This window comes from Myotis myotis, unplaced genomic scaffold, assembly GCF_014108235.1.
Source record: "Myotis myotis isolate mMyoMyo1 unplaced genomic scaffold, mMyoMyo1.p scaffold_m19_p_5, whole genome shotgun sequence".
NCBI lineage: Eukaryota > Metazoa > Chordata > Mammalia > Chiroptera > Vespertilionidae > Myotis > Myotis myotis.
In genome coordinates, this window is record NW_023416357.1 from 13006664 (window position 1) to 13031094 (window position 24431).

The following is a 24431-nucleotide window of genomic DNA, read 5'->3' on the forward strand; positions in this document are numbered from 1 at the left end:
AGGGAAGACAGTGACCCTTCCCCAAATGTGAATTCCCCTTAGAACCATATTCTGGTAAATGCAAAATCACTTTCAAGACACTATCACAACTATAGCTGTGAGGGTTCTGTGGCAACACAAACGAATCCCTCCCATTGGGTGTAATTAGAGAAAGGAAGGCAGGGCTGAGGAAGTGCAGTTGACAGATTTTTCTGCTTTGGGAAAGATAAGGTAAATTGAATCAAGTAAACCAAGACCTTAGAATTCAATTCCTGCATATCTCAAGGGAGAGAAAGTAGAGTTTGATAAAATCAGGTTATTGCTGGGCTGGGCTATGATTTGTGTCTTGTAGAGAGACCTTAGAGCAGCGGTTGCCAACTGGTGGTCTTTGGACCACTGGTGGTCCGTGAGGTCTGAAAGGTTGGCAACTGCTGCCTTAGAGTACAGATCTCTCCATAGGGGTGATCTTTGAGAAATTCTTTCCTTTAATGCATGTGAGTTACCCTTTAGTTCTACTGAGGAGGGAGGGTTACATTGAATTCCAAGTTATTTCCTTTGTGTTGTGGACCACTTTGTGACCTAGAAAGCAGTTCTCTTCAATAGGAAAGAAGCCATGTGGTCAAAAAGACACTGAACATGGCCCTGGCCAATGTGGCTCAGTTGGTTGGATGTCATCTTGTACATTAAAAGGTCACCGGTTTGATTCCTGGTCAGGGCACATGCCCAGGTTGTGGGCCTGATCCCCAGTAGGGGGCGTGCAGGAGGCAGCTGATCAATGATTGATGTTTGGCTCTCACATTGATGTTTCTCTCCCTCTATTTTTTTCTCTTTAAAAAAATCAATAAAAAAGACACTGAATATGTAAATTGAGGATGAGACAAAATTAATTTCTGAGTATTATCAAAAAGAAATAAAATTATTGGTAACTTTTTGAAACAAATATCTTGATTAAAAAGATGGCACAAATTAACAGGAAGCTCATTTTTTGTTGTTTCCCCTTGCATATGAGGGTAAAAAATATGTCTGCAGATTATTCTGCATTATTTTTTTTTATATGTAAAATTATATTCTCTTTTTGAGTATAATGAACTCATGGATTTGTATATATTCAGTGTGCTTCCACCAGAATGTGAAACTGTTTTGATCTTGACCAAGTTCTTTTTTTAAAAAAAACTTTTTTAATTTTCTTTATAGATTAAGGTATTACATATGTGTCCTTATCCCCCCCTTGCCCCACCCCACCTCTGCTCATGCCCTCACTCCCCTGTTGTCTGTGTCCATTGGTTATGCTTATATGCATGCATACAAGTCCTTTGGTTGGTTTCCCCCCCTTACCCCCACCCTCCCCTACCTTCCCTCTTGAGGTTTGATGGTCTGATCGATGCTTCTCTGTCTCTGAATCTGTTTTTGTTCATCAATTTATGTTGTCCATTATATTCCACAGATGAGTGAGATCATGTGATATTTATCTTTCTCTGATTGGCTTACTTCACTTAGCATAATGCTCTCCAAGTCCATCATGCTGTTGCAAATGGTAGGAGTTCCTTCCTTTTTATAGCAGTGTGGTATTCCATTGTGTACCACAGTTTTTTAATCCACTCATCTGCTGATGGTCACTTAGGCTGTTTCCAAATCTTAGCTATTGTAAATTGTGCTGCTATGAACATAGGAGTGCATATATCCTTTCTGATTGGTGTTTTTAGTTTCTTGGGATATCAAGTTTTATTTGAGAGAAAATGATCTCTAGAATTTAGTCTTTGCTCTTGTAAGAAAAACTTAATGCTAAGTTAATGTTTGAAGAAACAAGTCATCTTTAAACCTGAATTAGAGAAATAAGAAATCTTATTTATATAAAGGAAATAGCATCTAAGTAAATATTTTTCTAATCCAATCTCCTAAGCTTATATAAGTTTATATGAAAAAAATTTGTCTTAGTACACTTACATAACATACTTAGGATCTCTTGAAATGAAGTAAATTTTCTTCTTTTTAGGAATACACTTTTCCTTTTAGGTGAACACAGTTGTCATTGGGATTAAGCACACATGTTTTTTTTCCTACTGCAATTTTCCTCTGGCATTTTTTGACTCTTGTCATCATGTAATTTGCAGAAATACAACCTTACAGCACTGCTGTCTTTAGTAGAGTGGAGTGATCCTGAGAAACTGACCTTAATTTCAGGATACCTATCTAGTAGTTGCTTCAGAATAGGATAGAAATTGATTATTACAATTAATGCTCAGGCTAGTATTTACATATACAAATAGAGTTGAAACCTGAAAGTTTGCCTTTGTCAGGGACCTTCTTGAGTCAGAGTTGGGTGTGAGAACAAATTAGAACAAATTCTGCATATGTATTTTTTCTTATCATTTAACAATTTCGTGTGCTTTATAACATAATATTAGTAAAATAATGCACATGTCTACTTTGCAAATAAATTCTAAATAGATCTTATACCAGTAAATACATTTCTACCCATAGAATACTTGATCAAAACTGTTTGGTGGCCAGATTCCTATAGATTCACTCTAACTTTTGTGTTAATGATTGAGCTCCCTTCCCCCCTTCTCTAATCTATGCTGTTCATTTTTTTAGCATAAGTAAAAGATAATTACATTTTATTATTAAGAACAAATTAAAATTTTATTAATATGGCAAGAAAAGCTTGAAGAAAAGGGACTGTACGAATTGTCACTCTGGCCCTAGCTGGTTTGGCTCAGGGAACAGAATGTCAGCTTGCGGACTAAAAAGTCCCGGGTTCATTTCCGCTCAAGGGCACATGCCTGGGTTGCAGGCTCACTCCCCAGTAGGGGGTGTGCAGTTGATGATTCTCTCTCATCATTGATGTTTCTCTCTCCCCCTCTCCCGTCCTGTCTGAAATTAATAAAAATATGTGCATGAGGAGGCAGCCAATCGATGTTGAGTTTTCTTTCTCACCAATGTTTCTATTTCTCCCTCTCCCTTCTCTCTCTAAAAATGAATAAAAACATTTTAAAATTCTTAATATGAAATACTTAAGGATATTTTCTTATTTAACTATAATGTCATTATCATACCTTAGAGCAGTGATGGCGAGCCTTTTGAGCGTGGCATGTCAGCATTTTGAAAAACCCTAACTTAATTCTGGTGCCGTGTCACATGTAGAAATTTTTTGATATTTGCAACCATAGTAAAACAAAGACATATTTTTGATATTTATTTTATATATTTAAATGCCATTTAACAAAGAAAAATCAACAAAAAAATGAGTTTGCGTGTCACCTCTGACACGCGTGTCGTAGGTTCACCATCACTGCCTTAGAGAATCACCAGTACTTAATATTTCTTAGTAATCCAATATATTAAAAGTTTCTAGATTGTTAGTCCTTAAATGCCATTTTATAGTTGGCTTGTTTGAATGAGGATTCAGATAAGGTCTAGACCAGCCGTGGGCAAACTACGGCCCGTTTGAAATGAATAAAACTAAAAAAAAAAAAAAAAAGACCGTACCCTTTTATGTAATAATGTTTACTTTGAATTTATATTAGTTCACACAAACACTCCATCCATGCTTTTGTTCCGGCCCTCCGGTCTAGTTTAAGAACCCATTGTGGCCCTTGAGTCAAAAAGTTTGCCCACCCCTGGTCTAGACATTACTTTTGGTTATTAATCCTTTTGATCTAGAATATTGTTCCGCTCAGTCCCTTTTTTTGCCATTGATTTGTTGAAGAGACTTGGATCAGCTGTCCTATGAGTGCCTCATGCTCCCTGATAATGTCTGCTACTTTGTTTCTTTGTCTCCAAAGGCCTGATTAGATTCAGGTTCAGTGTGTTTGGGACAAATCCTTCACTGGTTGTGTTTTGCCTAGTAATCCTATATAATAAAACGATAATATGCAAATTGACCATCACTCCAACACACAAGATGGCTGTCCCCATGTGGACACAAGATGGCCAGCAGGGGAGGGCAGTTGTGGGCAATCAGGCCAGCAGGGGAGGACAGATGGAGGGACCAGGCCAGCAGGGGAGGGCAGTTGTGGGGGACCAGGCCAGCAGGGGAGGGCAGTTGTGGGCGATCAGGCCAGCAGGGGAGGACAGAGGGGAGGGACCAGGCCAGCAGGGGAGGGCAGTTGGGGGGGACCAGGCCAGCAGGGGAGGGCAGTTGGGGGGGGGATCAGGCCAGCAGGTTAGGGTAGTTAAGGGCAATTGGGCTGGCAGGGGAGCAGTTAGGTGTCGATCAGGCTGGCAGGGGAGTGGTTAGGGAGTGATCAGGCTGGCAGGCAGAAGTGGTTAGGGGCAATCAGGCCAGGCAGGCAGGTGAGCAGTTGGGAGCCAGCAGTCCTGGATTATGAGAGGGATGTCCGACTGCCCAGTGGGATCGGGCCTAAATGGGGCAGTCAGACATTTCTCAAGGTTTCCCAGATTGGAGAGGGTGCAGGCTGGGCTGAGGGACAACCCCCCCCCCCCCCCCCGCATGAATTTCATGCACCAGGCTTCTAGTACAACATATCTGAAAATGGTTCAGATGATAGCATCTTGAGGGGGTGGTATTTTAGTATCATACAAATATCTAGCATTTCATCAGCATTTCACCTAATGATTTCATTATCCCTTGATGATACTTGCCTGAAATAATTTGTCATTACAAAATGATTCTTTTCAAATTGTCATTTTTTACATTTATTGACTGGATTTTCTATAAAGAAGAACTTATCAGCGAGAGCTATTTAGTTAACCTGAACTTGTTTGTTCAGAAGCGGCAGGACAGATGTGCAGGTCTTTTCCTTTATTGGTTTTTGGGGTAAGGAATTGATGAGCCCACTATTTCCATTGGTGATAAAAGTGTTTTCTGTGATGTTGCTTTTTTTCCTTTTGTTTTTGATTTTGGCCTACCACTTTTTGAGTATAATGAACTCATGGATTTGTATATATTCAGCGTGTTTCCACCAGTTTGGGTCATTATTCTTTTTGATGCTCATATCTTCCCTTTTATTAGAAATTTAATCTGTACAGTTTTGGAGGTCAAAATTTATTATTAATTTATTTTTAATCATCACTCAAGGATATTTTCCCGTTGATTTTAGAGAGAGTGGGAGAGAGAGGGAAAGACAGAAATATAGATGTGAGAGAAACACATCAGTTGGTTGCCTCCTGCACGCAGCCCCTGGGCCTGGGCCTGGGCCAGGGAGGAGCCTGCAACCGAGGTACGTGCCCTTGCCTGGAATCAAACCCGGGACTTTTAGGTCCGCAGGCTGACGCTCTATGCACTGAGTCAGACCTGCCAAGGTGGTACTCATATCTTTTCATTGGCCCATGAGACCCTCTTCACAATGGTTCTCAGGTCCTTTTGCCATTAGTCTATTAGACCTTGATTACTTTGTTGTTGTCTGGTTACAGAGAATGTCCCAAGAAATACATTTTTGGCCTCAGTTCTGGTATGTTCCAATACTTTAAAAATCCCTGGTTCCTTTCATTGGGAGATGGTACTAGGAGTGCTCATTGTTTTAATTTTGACGTTTTCATTGAGTTTTTTCTTCCCTTTTAGCATTTTGCCCTTACCACATTGGTCATTTCTCCCTTGTTGGTTTGGGATTTGAAGAACATGTGAGTATAATACTTTTGCAAACTTAGTTTTATTGATCTCCTCCCCAAATTTGATATTTGTTGAGTAATTAATAATGTTGTAGAGTTACTTCATTTCTCAATCTGCCTTGTAAAAAATAATAGTTATCCAACACCAGCTTGTTCTTTTCTTTAAAAACTGATAGTGAGTAGTGTAAGACACAGTAGGTTATCTTGCCAGCTAAGAAGTTATGCTCTGAAATCCCATGATGCACTGTGTTCCCTCCTGTTGGGTGGGCCAGTGGCATACTATGGGAAAATGTTTTTGCAGGCTGATTTATGATTCGTTTTAATGAACCTTGTACTCTTTTCTTCCTTTTCACCAGATGCCCCCTGGTGCATTTAGAAAAGTAACAATATGTCAATCGATTAAAAAATGGTTAGTCGATCTTAGAATGGTGTGCTGTAGAGTTTTTTAAAGAATTTGCTTTAATTTTGACATTTTATCATTGTCGGAGGACAGATACATTTGGATGGACAGCTACTACTGTTTTGGGGGGCAGAAAGATTTAGTTTTTTAAGGAAGAGCTGACAGATCTGGATACTCTGTTCAGTTTGTGTATGTGAATCCTGAGAGAGCACATTTTGAAGGGTTTTGAAAGGCCAAAGAGATGTGTTTGCTTGTTTGTTTTTTTTAAGTTTATTTTTATTGTTGAAAGTATTACAGATGTCCCTTCCCCTTCCCCCCTTAACCCTTTCCATTCCTCCCCCATGGTTTACCCCCCTTCCTCTAGGCCTTCACCTCACTATTGTCTATGTCCATGGGTTATGCATATATACATATAAGTTCTTTGGTTAATCTCCCCGCCTCCATCCCCCCCACCACCACCCGCCTTCCCTCTGAGATTTGTCAGTCTGTGCCATGCTTCTATATCTCTGGATCTATTTTGTTCATCAGTAGAGATGTATTTCAATATTTGATACAGCTCTCCAAATTTTCAATAGTTGAATGCAAGAACTTGAAAAGTTAGGATAAATTCTTTGATAAATTTTGACTTTCCAAACTATCACCGCTTGCTATCTGGAACTCAGCAATAAAAATAATGGGCAATATTTGTCATTATTTAAAACTCTTGTTCTATATGTTGAGAATGAGACAGATTTGGAGAGCAGTCACTTCTAGTGGTAGGAAATGAGGTGGCTGGGATGCACTGGACGGGTGGACAGCTTGAGCTCAGCATTTAGCAAGTCCACTTCAGAATGGAGTAGAGTGCAGACTATTGCATTACAACTTTTTCCTTATTTTTGTAAAATTTAATTCACTCTATTTTATTTTGTCTGCTGGAATAAAGTTACTCTAATTTTTTTTCCTCATCCTTTCATAGTATATAACATTCAGTGGGAGAATCTGGTTTAAAAATGTCATCCAAAGGGGATTTTATGGTTGTCTAGTTGTAAATTGCCTATTTCCAGTTCACTTACAGTCTATTTCAATTGTTTAATACATTGTTAAACTGGGGTGGAGGCCATGTGGTACAATTAAAGTTTATTTATTTTTTTCTTATTTCTAGGTCCAAGCATCTCATTTTGAAGGCCTAATCACAACTATAGTTGGGTATATACTTTTAGCAATAACACTGATAGTTTGTCATGTATCCTTTAATGAACCAACTTGGGTGTTTAATATATTCATACCAAAGAGATGTATGTTCCTGTTACTGACAGAGCTATTTCTCTCCCCTTGTCCTCTTAGTAAAAGTTACAGGCATTTGTATTGAGGATAAGGGCAGACAAAATGTGAAATAAGTTCATCTGCCAAATAATATTAAGTGTTGCCTAAATTATTATGAGTTTTATTGCACCTTGAAATGCTCAGTTTTTCCTTGACTAGATGCTATAGGGCTTGGCAACTCTTGTTAAATTTCATAGGTCTCGTCGTTTGCTGGGAGTCTGCTATATTGTTGTTAAGGTAATTCTTCTTATAAGTTAAAAGTGGAAATGATTTCTCCCCGTTTGGGTGATATTGATGACATTTATTTTTGCTTAAGGTCTCTTTGCTAGTGGTGGTAGAAATTGGAGTATTCCCTCTCATTTGTGGCTGGTGGCTGGATATCTGTTCCCTGGTAAGTTTATTATTCATTATCATACAACCTACTAATTTAAAGGCTTCAGAAAAGACATCTTTAGAATAGGTTTCTTTTAAGGGAAAGTCAGTATTTGATGATAATTTGCTTTTTTTCTGAGAATATATCAGTGTGGAGTCTTAATGTTGCTAATTTTTCCTGATTTTTTTGTTGAGACTTCATGCAGATTTCTGATGTCAGAGTATTTTGATTGGAACCTTTCTAATCAGTGAAGAATTTTCTTTTTTTTTTTTAAATGTATTTTATTGATTTTTTACAGGGAGGAAGGGAGAGGGATAGAGAGTTAGAATCGATGAGAGAGAAACATTGATCAGCTGCCTCCTGCTCACCTCCTACTGGGGATGTGCCCACAACCAAGGTACATGCCCTTGACCGGAATCGAACCTGGGACCTTTCAGTCCGCAGGCTGACGCTCTATCCACTGAGCCAAACTGGTTAGGGCAAGAATTTTCTTAGTGGCTTTACTCTTCTAAATTTTATGATAATGCCAAGACATTATGTGCATAAAAAAAGCAATCTGAGAAGATGGTCTTTGTTACTACCATTTCATAAGTTCAACCCTAACCATTTGTTTTAACTAAGATGCTCATTTTTTTTTTTTTAAATATATTTTATTGATTTTTTACAGAGAGGAAGGGAGAGAGGGAGAGGGAGAGAGGGAGAGAGATAGAGAGTTAGAAACATCGATGAGAGAGAAACATCGATCAGCTGCCTCCTGCACACCTCCCACTGGGGGTGTGCCCGCAACCCAGGTACATGCCCTTGACCGGAATCGAACCTGGGACCCCTCAGTCCGCAAGCCGACGCTCTATCCACTGAGCCAAACCGGTTTCGGCGAGATGCTCATTTTTTATTATTATAATCTCTTCTTAAAATATTTATATTTTTTAATTTTTAGAGAGAGGAAGGGAGAGGGATAGAAAGATCGAAACATCGATGAGTGAGGAACATCATTGATTGGCTGCCTCCTGCACACTGCCTACTGGGGATTGAGCTTGCAACTTGGGCGCATGCCCTGACCACTGGGAATCGAACCATGACCTCCTGGTTCATGGGTCAACTACTGAGCCATACCAGCCGGGTGTTTATTACAATCTTTAATGGCTGTCGGTGATAATCAGTTTTTTCCTTTTCAAAAATATTTTATATTATATGTGGAAAAGCTACCTTTGATTCTGAGATAACATTTTCTCTCATACTTTTCTATTAAAATTTGTCATGAATGCAGATCTATAACCAAGAAAAGGTTTTATGTTAACCTAAAATGGTTCTTTTTACTTACTAATTGATTTATTAGTCTTGCTGATTATATTTAAAAATTTACAGTGTCATACATCTTTGAAATAGTATTTAACCTTATATCATTTATATTTCTATGACACCATGAAATGGTATTAAGAGAACTATAGTCCTGGAACATCATAACCTATATGCATAGTGATTTTTATTTACTTCCTAGAAGATGGAGATACTAATTTGGCAAATGTAGGTGCTACAACTCTTACTTACCTGTTCTCTTTTGATTTAGGAAATGTTTGATGCTACTCTGAAAGATAGAGAACTGAGCTTTCAATCAGCTCCAGGCACTACCATGTTTCTGCACTGGCTAGTGGGAATGGTATACGTGTTCTACTTTGCTTCCTTCATTCTTTTACTGAGAGAGGTAAGGTCTACAGGGAGGTGCTGATGCTATATATCCATGAAAAGGACTTTTGTTTAGCCACAGTTGTGCCTCAAAGGTTATTATGATTTCCTAACTAAATAATTTTCTCTATTTTAATATAAAAGGAAGAAAGTGAAAGTAATTGCTTTAGACTGTTTTCAGTCATTTGCTTTAAAAATTGACGTTTTAGTATTTCTGTCTATTAATTAGTTTTGAGTTTGAACGGTAAGTAGACTGAGGGGAAAAAAATTAAATAAGAGCACTTATTTTACATGTAGCCATCCTCTAATACAAATCCTTGGACTTTTATATGATCTGTGCCTATCTTGGACTTCATTCAAGGAAATGTAATGCTGGAAATACCTAAAGGTTATGGTCTTGCAGGATTAAATATGTAAAATGGTCTTGAAGTAGGCACCTTAAGTGTAGAATTAGAGTGAGGGTCCTTTATTATTCCAGTTCACTTGCCAAATGGGTACCTTACTAATCCTATTTTTGGAATACAGTCTTTACAATTTGAAGACAATAGCTGTGGGGTCAGTATTTGATTAGTATACATCTCATGCTCCATCATTCTGGTGCAATAGGAAGTATAAAACTGATACATGTACTTGCCACTGCATCCTTTCCCTCAGTATTACTGCATAGTCACTCTGTGTTAGTTTGCTATTTGCTGGTGTATTAATAAGTGAGAAACAAAGACATGATCCCCATTCTCCTTGATTTTGCATCCTGGGAAGGAATACAATCATTGAACAAGTCAGCTTAGTCCGGTGATGGAGATGTGCACCACTGAAGGACCAGGCCAACTAATTCAGTGTTAATGGAATCCAAAAGCACGAAGGCTTAATGCTGTTCTTGTACTTTGCTGTTTGAGTGTTTTGAGGAGTTAGGGAGAGGATTGGAGGCCAACATGTTCTCCTGAGTCATATAGTGTTAAGTTCAATAAATTCTTCTCAGGAAGGGTAAGACTGAAATTAGATGTTCTACTTAGGACATTTATAAATTACAACCTAATTCTTTCTTTTTTTTAAAAAAAATATTTTATTGAAATTTTACAAAGAGGAAGGGAGAGGGATAGAGAGTTAGAAACATCAATGAGAGAGAAACATTGATCAGCTGCCTCCTGCACACTCCCTACTGGGGACGTGCCCGCAACCAAGGTACATGCCCTTGACCGGAATCGAACCTGGGACCCTTCTGTCCGCAGGCTGACGCTCTATCCACTGAGCCAAACCGGTTAGGGCACAACCTAATTCTTTCACCAGATCATACAATATAGTGACAATTTTCATTTTTTTAAAGATTTGATTTGAGAGAGAGGGATAGAGAGAAACATCAATTTATTGTTCCACTTATTTATGCATTCATTGGTTGATTCTTGTATGTGCCCTGACCGGGGATTGAACCTGAAACTTGGTGTATTGGGGAGATGTTCTAACCAACTGAGCTACTTACTTAACCAGGGCCAACAATTTTCAAAACAATATTTCTCATTTAAGAGATCTAGATATGACAAACTGTCCATTAATACATTTATTTATCATTAATTGATTAAAAGCATTAAAGGATATCAGTCACAGGATAGTTTTCATAAAGATTCTGATTTAGGAACTTATTTTCCCAGGAAAGCCATATATGAATTTTCTGGGGCCCATTTTTTTCACAAACTTATTTTTTTGTTAATGTTTTAGCTCATATGCAGAGCCCTGAAGACATTAGTAAGTATTTATAGCATTTAAAATATATTTGTAGGTACTTCGACCTGGTGTCTTGTGGTTTCTAAGGAATTTGAATGATCCAGATTTTAATCCAGTACAAGAAATGATCCATTTGCCCATTTATAGGCATCTCCGAAGATTTATTTTGTCAGTGGTAAGTATACCTTTATATTGTTTTTGAAGTAAATTGTACTACCCTTTAGATTTTTGGTCAGGGGTACAAGTATACTAGATTGAGTAACTTACGTTTAAGCCTGTGGAACTTAGTTGTTAAGTAGGAGTTTTATTGGTTACTTTGACAAAGTAAATAACATGTCTACTAAAACAAATGCCTTCTATTACTTTAGCAGTATAGTTGAATGCCAAATTATGAGTTTCTAAATTACAGTTAATTTACATTAAATCAATGGAGACTTGTTTTTAGCTTCTAAATTAAACTCAGCAGAGGATAGGATCTCATAGTTTCTTCCCCACCTAGAAGAGAAAATTACCTAGTTAAATCTAAATTTTTCTAAAATAAAATTCTAATAGTAATAATGTGCTCTTTGGAAACTTTTGTAGCCATTAATATGGGTCATGTCTTATAATGATTACAGGTGATTTATTATTCCAATCCTTCATTGTTAGGTTCCAGCTCTCCTTACATACCATGCAGTGATTATCCTTTGTGGCTCCTGTTTGAGCCCTTGTGTCCTAGAGAGAGAAGAGGAATAGCCATCTCAGGAATGCATTCTTTATACACAATGATCTAAGTATAGTGCGTTGAGTGAGAACACTTTGGGCCCTGGGTGGTATAGACTTTGGCTGCATATTGGTTGAATATGTTCAGAAGTCAGTCTGTGTCTCACGGGAGTGGTTTTAAATGGTGTCATGCTCTTTTTCTTACTGCAGATTGTCTTTGGCTCCATTGTCCTTCTGATGCTTTGGCTTCCTATACGTATAATTAAGAGTCTGCTGCCTAATTTTCTGCCATACAATGTCATGCTCTACAGGTAAGTTTTTGAAATTCAGAAGCTTTTCTAATTTAGCTCTGTTGGGGATTTGATATTAAGAGTGCATACATTTAAAACATATATTTCTTACCGGAGCATTACTAAGGTAATTACAAAGAGCCATTTTTCTGCACATGGAGTTTGCTTTTGTTCAGCATTTAAATGTTTGCTATATTTAAGGAGAGTGGGTTAGTAGCATTATCTTTGTATGAAAAGCACTTAAGGAATGTAGCCATAGTTGCACATTTAATTATGGATTAAAAATAGGATGTAAAGCTTATAGATGGAAAATCTTCAATTTATAAACTGAAGTCACCTGGAACCTAGTCTCTCATTCCTCCTACATTATTTACATTACCCCTTCAGTCACCTAAAGCAGAAATCTGCCTGGCAAATTATTTCTCTCTCAGTTTTGCTTTTAATTACCCTTTAAATCTTGTCATTTCTAATTCTTTAAGATCTTATCTATTCCAACTCCATGTACCACTTACTACTTTAGTTTAGACCTTCCTCCTGTTCTCCATTTATAATCTACTAGAGGCCCGGTGCATGAATTCATGACCATTGAAAGGAAATTAATTAGAGGAAATATTTTAGAGACTGTGGAGGGACCGCGGGAGATTGGCTCCAGCGCATGTCTGGCCTGTCTCCCCAGTCCCGATTGGGCCAATCGGGGGGACTGAGGGAGGGCTCCAGGGTGTGTCTGCCCCAGTCCCGATCAGCCAGACCCCACTGGCAAGCTAACCTACCGGTTAGAGCGTCTACCTCTGGTGGTCAGTGTGTGTTATAGTGACTGGTTGAACAGTCGAATGAATGGTTGGACAAAGCATATTAGGCTTTTATTAATAGGATTGTTAACACCCCTCCTCCCTTCCTCTATAATCTACATGACAATATCCTGGTCGGGATGATGTAGGGGGGAGCCAAGGCATTCAAGAAGGTGTGTTCAGCCCTGGCTGGTATGGCTCAGTTGGTTGAGCTAGTCCTATGCACCCATTCAGTACTAAGGTCAGGGCATGTGATACTGAAGTCAGGGCTTATGCCTGGGATGCATACTCAATCCCCAGTAGGGGGCATGCAGGAGGCAGCTGATCAATGTTTCTCTCTCACATCAATGTTTTTCTCTCTTCCTCTCCCTTCCCCTCTCTCTCTCTCAAAAAAAAATCAATAAAAACATATTGTAAAAAATGTTGTGTTGAGTAATGAGTGATCAGTCATATAATCTGCAACTAATATAGCATGTGAGGTAAGGACTAAGACCTCACCATCAGATTTAACCACACGAAGGTCATTGGTAGCATTTGTAAGGAAGTTTTGTGGAGTTTGAGGGGAAGCCTTGCTGGCCTCGAGAAAGAATGGAGGAGAGGCAATAAAGACTAGAGTAGGTTCATTCAACTCTTTAAGGAGTCATCTCTTTAAATGTTTAATATGATATAGTTATAATGGAAAATAGAGCTCACATTATGATTATGGCTCTTTGTAATTACCTTAGTGATGCTCCGGTGAGTGAACTGTCCCTTGAGCTGCTTCTGCTTCAGGTTGTCTTGCCAGCGTTACTTGAACAGGGACACACACGGCAGTGGCTGAAGGGGCTTGTGCGAGCATGGACCGTTACTGCTGGATACTTGCTGTAAGTACAGGCAGATGACTCGTAGGCATATTATATATCGATTAATGACCTTTCTTAAAAAGTACGTTTCATGTCTCACTCAGGAAAAGTTAGTTTTAAAAAGAGATAATTTAGTGATATCTGCAGGTATATATAATACTTCTAAAATTTTTTAATGACAAAATTTAAATCATTGTGCATTATTTTATGGAGCATGTATGCATATTCTTATTCTCTTATAGAAGTTTGCTGCTGGCCCAGGTTCATTTAATACACAGGGTAAAAAAAATTTTTTTTAGTGCATTAAAAACAAATCAACATACCCTTATTTTAAAAGTCTTAACCTGATATGAGCTCTTCTCAGATTTAGGTTTTTGGTCATTTATTTAGTCAGCATTGTTGCATTTATTTTGTTAAAGCTTTATATGTTATGTACTTATTTAAAAGTTGAATCTTGGTGATTGAAACCATTTTTTTTTTTTTCCAGAAAATATATGGCATTCTGTTGATACCTTAATGTGGCATATGTATTTGGCTATATGTGATCATTTATCTTTTTCTAACTGCCCTGTGCTTTGCCTTGAGCCGCCTCCTCCTAACTCATTTTTGCCTTAAATAATCTGGATTGGAGGTTTTAGTTGAGAATACATGTCATGACATAGACAGTAGCCATCTATAGAGAGGAAAAGAAGTTGTTCTTTTCCTTAAGATGTTCACATAGAGTATCTTGTGTATTGTACTTTTATTTTTTTTCCAGTTACTGATTTCTTCTCAGATGCTGGCTGAAGAAAACAAAATAAATTTAATTTATGGGATATTCTGTATACTAATTAACATGAAATTTGGAAAGGTTTAATTTAAAGTGGGCACCAACATTTAGACCAAATTGAGGTGATAGTACTGTGTACAGATTCTGCTTGTACATTTTCTACCCTAGATAATAATTAGTATTAAGAAAGTAAATCTCGTGTCTGCTATTTACTCTGATCCTGAAGTGAGAATTGTTACTGATGTAATTTTTCCATAGGGATCTTCATTCCTATTTATTGGGAGACCAGGAAGAAAATGAGAACAGTGCAAACCAACAAGTTAACAATAACCAGCATGCTCGAAATAACAACGCTATTCCTGTGGTGGGTGAAGGCCTGCATGCAGCCCACCAAGCCATACTCCAGCAGGGAGGGCCTGTTGGCTTTCAGCCTTATCGCCGGCCTTTAAATTTTCCACTCAGGGTAGGTACTGTACAGATTTAACCAAAAGTCAAGGTTTTTTCAAATTTCTATTGAGAAATTTTGGTGCTGTTATTGTTGATATTAGCATGTAGTTATCTGTGTAAACATGTCTTACAGTGTCCTGATAAGAACTCATGCTTTAGTCCATTCATTATGTAACATGTTAATGTCAGGTAAGTTTATCAAATTTTAGAGATGGGTATAGAATTGGGATTCCATGTGCTCTTGCTTCATGCTGTTTGAAAGTAATTAAGTAAAAGACTCTAGAGCAAATAAGAAATTAACATTATTGATACATTTCAACTATGTATCAGGAACTAAAATGGATAGTTTAATATTTTTCTCCCATTTAATTCTAGCCCATATACTTAAAGGCCTGAGTTTACATTTGATGAAACTGAAGACCAGATTAGTTAAGGAAGAGACATTTGGTCTGAGTGAGATATTTCCCCAAAATCACCAAAAGTGTCCTTGACAAGGGTTACCAGTGTTGTTAAATCCTATGATCAGGGTCTTGGTCCTAATCTCACTTGCTATATTAGTAGCATGTTACATCATTGGTCACTCCTTGTTGGAGTGACCAGGAATAAAAGTACTTTCACAAAGAACTTTTTGGGAAGGTGTTCAGGAATCTTTGTTGAAGTGATGCCTGAACTAAGTCTTCAAAGCTAGGAGGCCAGGCACAGTGAAAGATGGAAAGGAGGAAGGGCATTCTGGGCAGGTGTCAGGACAAGAGGCAGGTGAGACTTGATAGGTTTGAAACTCCAGGAAATTATATGTATCGAGAAGATGGGGTGTATGTAGGCAAGTGATGAGAGATGAGCGGAAGCCCAGAGAGATGAAGGGAAGCCTGGAGAGATTGAGGGGATGAAGCTGGGAGAGATGAGGCTCTTGGAATGACAAAAAGTACTTTCTGGCCTAGATCAGAGAGATATATTAATGGGTTTCTCAAGCAGTGAAAGCTGACTAAGCCTCACAGTGTCCTCTTGGGAGTGTTCTTACCTGTGTGTTTCAGTCTTCCCACCCGAGCTCTGCCAGCTGGGCTGGGGAAGGCTTGTGCCCAGTCTGGTAGAAGGCAAGCAGCAGTCATTACCTTTCTGCCCAGGGAGACATGTGCCATCTTTATCATCTCAGTACAGGAGCCAGTAGCTGCACATAGCTATTTACATTTAAATTTAATTAAAAGTGAATACAGTTTGTAAAAATGTGGGATGATAGTTTTGTTAATTATCTCAATGATGGAAATTCCCTCACAATGTAATGTATCAAATCATATGGTACACTTTAAATATATTATAATTTCTTAATAAAACATGTTTTTATTGATTTCAGAGATGTGGGGGGAGGGGGGGAAGAGAGAGACATCAATAATGAGAGAGAATCATTGATTGGCTGCCTCCTGCACACCCCACACTGGGGATGGAGGCTGCGATTTGGCATGTGCCCTGACCGGGAATTGAACTGGGACCTCCTGGTTCATAGGTCAGTGCTCAACCATTGAGCAGTGCTGGCTGGGGAATATATTACAATTTTATTTGTCCATTATACCATCATAAAGCTGAAAAAAAGAAAAAAAAATACTTTTTTTTTGTAGGCAACACACACACACACAGTAAATATAATTTAAAATTCCATTACTCGTGCAAATTGACCCCATGTTAGGTGCTCAGTGGCTACAGGTGCCAGTGGCTCCTTTGTTGGGCAGCACAGTACTGTTAGAAGCTTTCCCTTCATAAATAGTTGTTTTTGAGAATTTGATTTTTAAAAAGTGAATATTTTTCCTTTTAATTAATTGTGAGGGAAAATTTAAATTGATTATATTTTTTATGCTCTCCAATAAAAAAATATATTTACCTGTTACTTGCTGATATAGCTGATTATGTGAAAATGGACATTTATTTTCCTTTTGGCTGAAATTATAGGTAATTTTATTTAAAATTAAAATTTTCTTTGTGTTAAACGGGAAGAACCCTGGAAATACCAATTCAGACCACTTCTTTTTATTGGAGGAATTGTGTTGATTCTTTGAAGGGTGTCATAAAATGCACCCTTCAAAGGTGCATTCATAGCTCATATGAACCATTTATGCACTCTCATGTTTTGCCTTGCAGATATTTTTGTTGATTGTCTTCATGTGCATAACCTTACTGATTGCCAGCCTCATCTGCCTTACTCTTCCAGGTATGAACTTATCCTAGCTCTCTACTAATTTTATTTGTCCACTTGAAAAGGTGCTGTGTTTTAAAAGGGTATATCTTGCTGAGATGTGACCATCAGATATAAAATTGAAATAGTTTTCCCTTCATTTCTGATTGAATATGGGATATTGATCTATTTAGGGTTCTCCATCTTATCAGACTCCTTTGTATTGGAGCACAGTGGTACAAAGTCAGGATATAATTTGTGATTCATTTTTGGAGGTCAAGTACGTGTATCCACTCGGTTTTCATGGACTTGTCTTATTACTGTGGGTTTTCAAAAAGTCAGCTGTGTGACTTAAGTCATTTTTTTCAAGCCTTTTGCTGTTAATTACGTTTACTCTCATTATGTAGTTATCTTTTCAGTCCACTGCATGCTCTTGATAGAGACCTTTATGAAGCCAGACTGTTAACTTTTTTATCGTCTGGTATTCACAAATACTCAACTTTAAATTTCAGTTAAAAAAAATTTCTTAATCTTATAAGAAGCTGTGGATGCATATAAATAGTTTGTCATCTTCTCTGGAAGTCAAGGGTAAATGGGGTGGGGCCCCAAATCTAGTGACAGAAAGTGGCAGGAACACTTGCTGCCCCCACCCTCCCAATTTTATAGAGAACCAGAAAATTCCAGATTGTACTGATATTGTGTTAGCCACTTAAATAATCATTAAGTGGAAGATAATGTTGAGCTCTTGTAAAGCATATACATGTGTACTGAGTTAGTATCTTTTTTTTAAAATATATTTTATTGATTTTTTTACAGAGAGGAAAGGAGAGGAATAGAGAGTTAGAAACATCGATGAGAGAGAAACATCGATCAGCTGCCTCCTGCACACTCCCCACTGGGGATGTGCCCGCAACCAAGGTACATGCCCTTGACTGGAATCGAACCTGGGACCCTTGAGTCCGAGGGCCGACGCTCCATCGACTAAGCCAAACCGGTTAGGGCCTGAGTTAGTATCTTGATTATAACACTAACTCAGTATAATTTTGTAAATCAAATTTGTGTTAGTAAGTACTTGAGTTTTCCCATGAGTGCTAAGGCCATGAAGGAGCAACTAGAAAATTTTACTTGCACACACACACACACACACACACACACACACACACTCTCTCTCTCTCTCTCTCTCTCTCTCTCTCTCTCTCACATCTGTAGGAATTGTGATTTACCTTAAACTGGTAAAAATAAAGATTTTTCCTTTTCTTTTTTTAAAAAATTATACTTTATTGACTTTTTACAGAGAGGAAGGGAGAGTAATAGAGAGTTAGAAACCTCGATGAGAGAGAAACATCGATCAGCTGCCTCCTGCACACCCCCTACTGGGGATGTGCCCGCAACCAAGGTACATGCCCTTGACTGGAATTGAACCTGGGACCTTTCAGTCCGCAGGCTGATGCTCTATCCACTGAGCCAAACCGGTTAGGGCCGTTTTCTTTTTATGTATTTATTTTTTAATCCTCACCCAAGGATATTTTCCACTGATTTTTAGAGAGAGATGAGAGAGGGAAAGACAGAAATATTGATGTGAGAGAAACACATAATTGATTGCCTCTTGCATGAGCCCGACTAGGGCCCTGGCCAGGGAGGAGCCTGCAACCTATGTACCTGCTCTTGACTGGAATAAAACCCACAGGCCGACGCTCTGTCCACTGAGCCAAACTGTCTAGGGCGAGATTTTTCTTTTTTTACTGTTTCTGCATAATAATTTTCCACCTTTAGAACTTTGCTCTTTAAGCTCACTACTCATCACAGCTGTTAAAATGACAAAGTTTAACTAATTATTGGGTGTAATGTAAACATAATGCTGAGAAAACTTAGTTTTTGAACTTTGAACGATTTACATTTATCATTTTTATGCTTCATTTTCACATTTTTTATCAGAGATATTAAGAAAAAGTTAGCAAGAGGGAAACCTAGTTTTAGTACTTGAATTTGGCAATAAAAGTACTTTTAATTTCATTAAAGATTGTTAACAAAATATTTCCCTGTTAATCCAGTCCCGTCATCTAGTGGAAAAAATGCAGTTTTGTTTAATCGTAGAAATGCTTAGTGTCATAGTACACATTTAAGGTGGTGAGGATGCCATTTCTCCCATAGATTACTTTTCTGTAGCTGCAATTTAATTGATGGTAACTACAACCTAAAACCTAACCCTGTCCTTTCAAAAACACTTGCTTAGGAGTTTATGAAGCATGGAATAGAAAGTGGCCTTTATATTTTTAAAAATCAAAATGAAAAAAACCCTGTAGTAGAAATATATATATAGACATTTTTATAGAATTATCAATGATTATTATATCTTTAAGTTAACATGCAAATGTGTTCATGTTATGTAACATTTACAGGTATTTGTCTTTAAAAATGAAATTATCTTTCACCCAAGCCATTTGTAAGGCTGCAAAGAAGTGTGTTTATCAGCATTATGTCCTGTAAGACTTGACAGTTGAGCTGGTTTAGTTTGATTGGAAACTGCGGTTTCAGTGGTCAAGAGATGTAGACATGAGTTCAAATTCAGCCTCTACCCTTATGTGAGCTTGATTGGGCAAGCTTCTATTGCTGAGCCTAGATCCTTAGTCTTCAAAATGGAAGTAGTAGCTATGTTGAGGGATTGTAAGAAGGATTAATGATAGTACATGGAAATTGCTCAGGACAACCACTAGCTCCTTTTAGAATTCAAAAATAACAGATAGCCAAAACCGGTTTGGCTCAGTGGATAGAGCATCGGCCTGCGGACTGAAGGGTCCCGGGTTCGGTTCCGGTCAGGGGCATGTGCCTGGGTTGCGGGCATATCCCCAGTGGGGGGTGTGCGGGAGGCAGCTGATCAATGTTTCTCTCTCATCGATGTTTCTGACTCTCTATCTCTCTCCCTTCCTCTCTGTAAAAAATCAATAAAATATATTTTAAAAAAAAAGAAAAAAAATAACAGTTTTACATTAAGGAGAAATCAGTTTATAGAAAAATGCATTGTAAATTTGGGTCTTGCTGTTCTCTCTAGCCTTATTAAGAAGTAACAATGTAAAGAACATTACTAAATAAATGATCTTGCTTGAGAGTTAGGTTTATTTTGTGAGTACATTGTAGAATTTATTTATGATAACTGTATCTGAGGCTATTCCTTAGACCAGCGGTCCCCAACCGGTGGTCCGTGAAGTCTGAAAGGTTGGCGACCGGTGCCTAATACAACTTTCAAATCTGTTTCCTAAGTTCCCAGTATATTTAGATCCTAATTTTTCCCAAGAAAATTAAGATGACATTCTTTGGTTATTATGTTTCAAATGTTATTGTGCCGACTTATTAAAATAAACTTAGTTTTCTGTCTAGACAGTCATTTGAAATAAAATTGTTCTAAATTATTTGTAATGCTTCTAAATATTAAAAGTATTGACAGCACAAGTAATAGAAAATAAATTCTCTAACTTTTGTCTTATGTGCATAATGATTTCATTTTGTGATAAAAACAGTGAAAACAACAACCCCCTTAAGCTTTTTCAGTCCCGAAAGCACAAGTAATTGGCATGGCAAGTCAGAATGCATGTCACAGGAGAGGTCGTCTCCGTGATTAGCTGTGTCTTGGTTGTGTTTTAATCAGATCATTGTGTTCTTCAGATGTGAGGTTTTTTGTTTTGTTTGTTTGCTTTTAATGAGGACAGTAATATAACAAAACGTATTATCTTTTGACTAATTACTTAAAATGATTGAAAATACCAATAAAATACCATTAACATTAAGATGGTAGTTCTCTTTTTGTAGCCAATGTCTTATTTATCAGCCTTTCTATTTTCAGTATTTGCCGGCCGCTGGTTAATGTCGTTTTGGACAGGGTCTGCCAAAATCCATGAGCTTTACACAGCTGCTTGTGGTCTCTATGTTTGCTGGCTGACCATAAGGGCAGTGACCGTGCTGGTGGCCTGGATGCCCCAAGGACGAAGAGTGATCTTCCAGAAGGTTAAAGAGTGGTCCCTTATGGTAGGTTTTTCTAATAAAGACTGATCTAATAGGAATAATGGATATTTTTCAGTTATTTTAAAAATTTCTTTTCACCTTTGTTTCTTCATTATCCTGATAGCATCAAGAGAGTTATTTTTTGAATTAAAAGGGATAGTCCGTTTAAGATAGTAGCTTTCTAGTTCATTCTAAGAACCACAGCCAAATGTATTTGAGAGGTAAAAGAAAATCATGTTATTAAGTGATCCAGTAAGGCTCTTGAGTAAATAATAGAATTAGAAAGTTTAATTTGGAGATTGATTATTTTTTAAGGAAAAAGGTATTCTGTAGAATTTGAAATAAATCTAAGTAGAAATTTTCTTTAATCGTATTTTTTTCTAAAATTTGATTTTTTTGATCTATTTGAATATGTAAAGTCTTGACTTCAGGATTGAGTCAGTTTTTCAGATAAATTCATTTCCTTTACACAATATATGGCTAATTCAAGAATGTCTTGGCCAATGTGAAAATGTAGTAAATAATGGAAATTTTTCCTCTCAATAAAGAACTTAATTGCCACAAAGATGGGGGAAAATGTCACTGTAAGATAATGGTCCAAGTATGGCAATTTATTGATTGTAATGTTGGCCATGCCTGGTATAATATGTTTAGGTAACTGCTTATGCCTTTTCATTTGTATAACCAACTCTTGTTTTGATCTGATTTATATTTTGGTTTCAGTGAAAGTTTAATACCCATTGAATATTAATGTTGAAAGAAAAGAATAAGAGATTCATTATATATTATGAGTGAAGGGATTTAATTGCTATTTAATCCATAAGATAATGAGACACTTAACTATATTTACTAGTAAAATGTAAAAACCACCTAATTCTAGTTTTCATTTGATATTCTTTTAAATCATTAATTTGCCATTTAAAGGAGCAAGTACTGCGTCTTCAAGCACACCATATTACCACTGTACTCACAGAGGCTGTCTTAAGAAAAGGGAGGTCATCAGACATCAATGCCACTTTTTAAAGACTGATTCCTTTGTCAGGATTTCATAGTGGCTCTTTCATCCTATCTCTTCTTTTCTCTTTGTGTATACTTTTTTTTTTTCATTTTACCACTTTGTCCAAATTCTAGAGCTGCGTTGTCTAATATAGTAGCCATGTGGCTAATGACTACCGTACTGGACAATACAGATGTAGGACATTTCTATTATAGTAAGTTCTGTTGGACCACACTGTTCCAGATGGAGCCACTTTGATCTGCTTGATTAGTTACTTTAATTAGGACTATGCCGAGCCCTTTTCCTATACCAATCCACCTCGGGAGTCATAGGTCAGCTTGTGGGTGGGTTACCATTGGATCAGAGTCCTGGAGCAATCAGTAGTTTTTCTTAGACAAACAAAAGCCTACTACTAAGAATGAGATGGAGGAAAAACAGCACAGCCACCTAGTTAATATCCTCCTATATAATAAAAGCCTAATATATTAAGTGTCCGGTCGTCTGTTCAACCAAAGCGTAACATGCTAATGATATGCTAAGGCCGCTCAGCTGCTCGCTATGGTGTGCACTGACCACCAGGGGGCAGACAGTCGACCAATCAACCAGTTTCTATGACATGCACTGACAACCAGGGGGCAGATGCTCCGACAGGTAGGTTAGCTTGCTGCTGGGGCCTGGCTAATCAGGACTGAGTGAGATGAGCTGGATACGCCCTGGAGCCCTCCCGCAGTCCCTACCCGGCCCAGATCGTGCACTGGTAGGGTCCTTTGGCCTGGCTTGCACCCTCTTGTAATCTGGGACCCCTCAGGGGATGCTGGAGAGCTGGTTTTGGCCCGATTCCGCAGGCCAGGCCGAAGGAACCCACTGGTGCACAAATTTGTGCACCAGGCCTCTAGTATGTGATAAAAATGAAATTTCTATAATTTTGTAGTAACAAAGCATAGTAATATAATGTTTTCATTATAGCTTGAGCTTTTATAGTTATACAAATCTCATTTAAATATGTAGCATACAGTATGTGTAAGTTTAAGGCAATGTATTCATTCTGTTAGACATAAGGGCAAAGAAGAAAAACTTTTAGATGGAATGAAGAGCTTGGCTAAAAGTCAGAAAGACTTTCATTAATGACATGGCCTTTTGCTTTCCTAATAGATAATGAAGACTTTGATAGTTGCGGTGCTGCTGGCTGGAGTTGTCCCACTCCTTCTAGGACTCCTGTTTGAGCTGGTTATTGTTGCCCCCCTGAGGGTTCCCTTGGATCAGACTCCCCTTTTTTACCCATGGCAGGTAAGTGTGTGTCTTTTGTACATGATATTTCTATACAGATTTGTCATGAGACAAATCCTTAATTTTTAAGTGATTTTAAGCATTTGTTTAGAAAGACTCCTTAACAGATAGTATGTGCCTCCTAGTGTTAAACAAGATGCAGCATTGAAAATAATAAGGCAGGTCAATATCCAGGAGCTGGCCTGGCATTATGAGCTAGGACTTGGTGTTCTGTTAGGCATCAACAATTTACAGAATGTCAGCATTACATAAGGTCACTCTGACCATGATGGATCAAGACAAAACAAGACCCTGCTGTAATCATGTCTGAACACAGGTAAAACATGAATATTGTCCAAACCACAAAAATAACCAATATCCCCAGTCCCAGCAAACATCATTGACTGCCTGCTGCTTCATTACCAATACAGTTTTATCCTCAGCCTGTTCCTCAGTCTGATTTATTAAGATACCCAATTATAGATCCTCTGCTTTCTAATAACATCTGCCACAGAGCAAGGCCCTGCTTCCTTAAATCCTTCCACATCAACTCATATAAGCTGAAATCCTGTATCAGGCCCTTCCTAACACGCTGTTATTAAGCATTTCCAGTTCCCCATTCTGTGTTCTCCCTCACCTCAGTGAGTAGTAAATGCAACTTGTTCAGTTACATGTGTGTTCTCGTGATCTTGATAGTACCCAACATCGTTGCCTTGGAGAATTATTTGAAAGTATCCAATTTTAAGAATGATTATATATTGTGACCCAGCAGTTTCCCTCTTCAGAATCTGCTGCAAAGAAACATTTACACATGTGAGTGTAGAAGGAGGCAAGAACAAGGCTTTTTCTGCTATTATATAATGTCAAAAAAAAAAAAAAAATAGAAGCAACCCAGATGTCCATTAATAGAGTGACTAAATAAAATGTAGTAAATTTTTACTTTGGAATTCATTGTAGCAGTTAAAAGAGTGAAGTAGAGCCGGCTGGCGTGGCTCAGTGGTTGAGCGTCATCCTATGAACCAGGAGGTCACGGGTTTGATTCCCAGTCAGGGCACATGCCTGGGTTTCAGGCTCCATCCCCAGTGTAGGATGTGCCAGAGGCAGCTAGTCAATGATTCTCATCACTGATGTCCCATCTCTCTCTCT

General features: G+C 38.0%; 1 protein-coding gene across 7 annotated transcripts in view; it reads left to right on the forward strand.

Moving 5' to 3' along the window:
- The window catches only part of MARCHF6 (membrane associated ring-CH-type finger 6), a 69284-nt gene that overhangs the window by 32666 nt on the left and 12187 nt on the right, over positions 1–24431 (forward strand). For 5 of the 7 annotated variants that reach the window (XM_036309149.1, XM_036309147.1, XM_036309143.1 and 2 more), the window contains 12 exons: positions 5504–5562; positions 7092–7172; positions 7421–7489; positions 7569–7643; positions 9193–9327; positions 11083–11202; positions 11940–12040; positions 13533–13670; positions 14677–14881; positions 16993–17062; positions 20850–21046; positions 23172–23306. In XM_036309149.1, the coding sequence (XP_036165042.1) occupies positions 5504–5562; positions 7092–7172; positions 7421–7489; positions 7569–7643; positions 9193–9327; positions 11083–11202; positions 11940–12040; positions 13533–13670; positions 14677–14881; positions 16993–17062; positions 20850–21046; positions 23172–23306 (1385 nt within the window). The remainder of the gene's footprint in view (positions 1–5503; positions 5563–7091; positions 7173–7420; positions 7490–7568; positions 7644–9192; positions 9328–11082; positions 11203–11939; positions 12041–13532; positions 13671–14676; positions 14882–16992; positions 17063–20849; positions 21047–23171; positions 23307–24431) is intronic. The other 2 variants (XM_036309144.1, XM_036309148.1) reach the window with 2 other exon arrangements.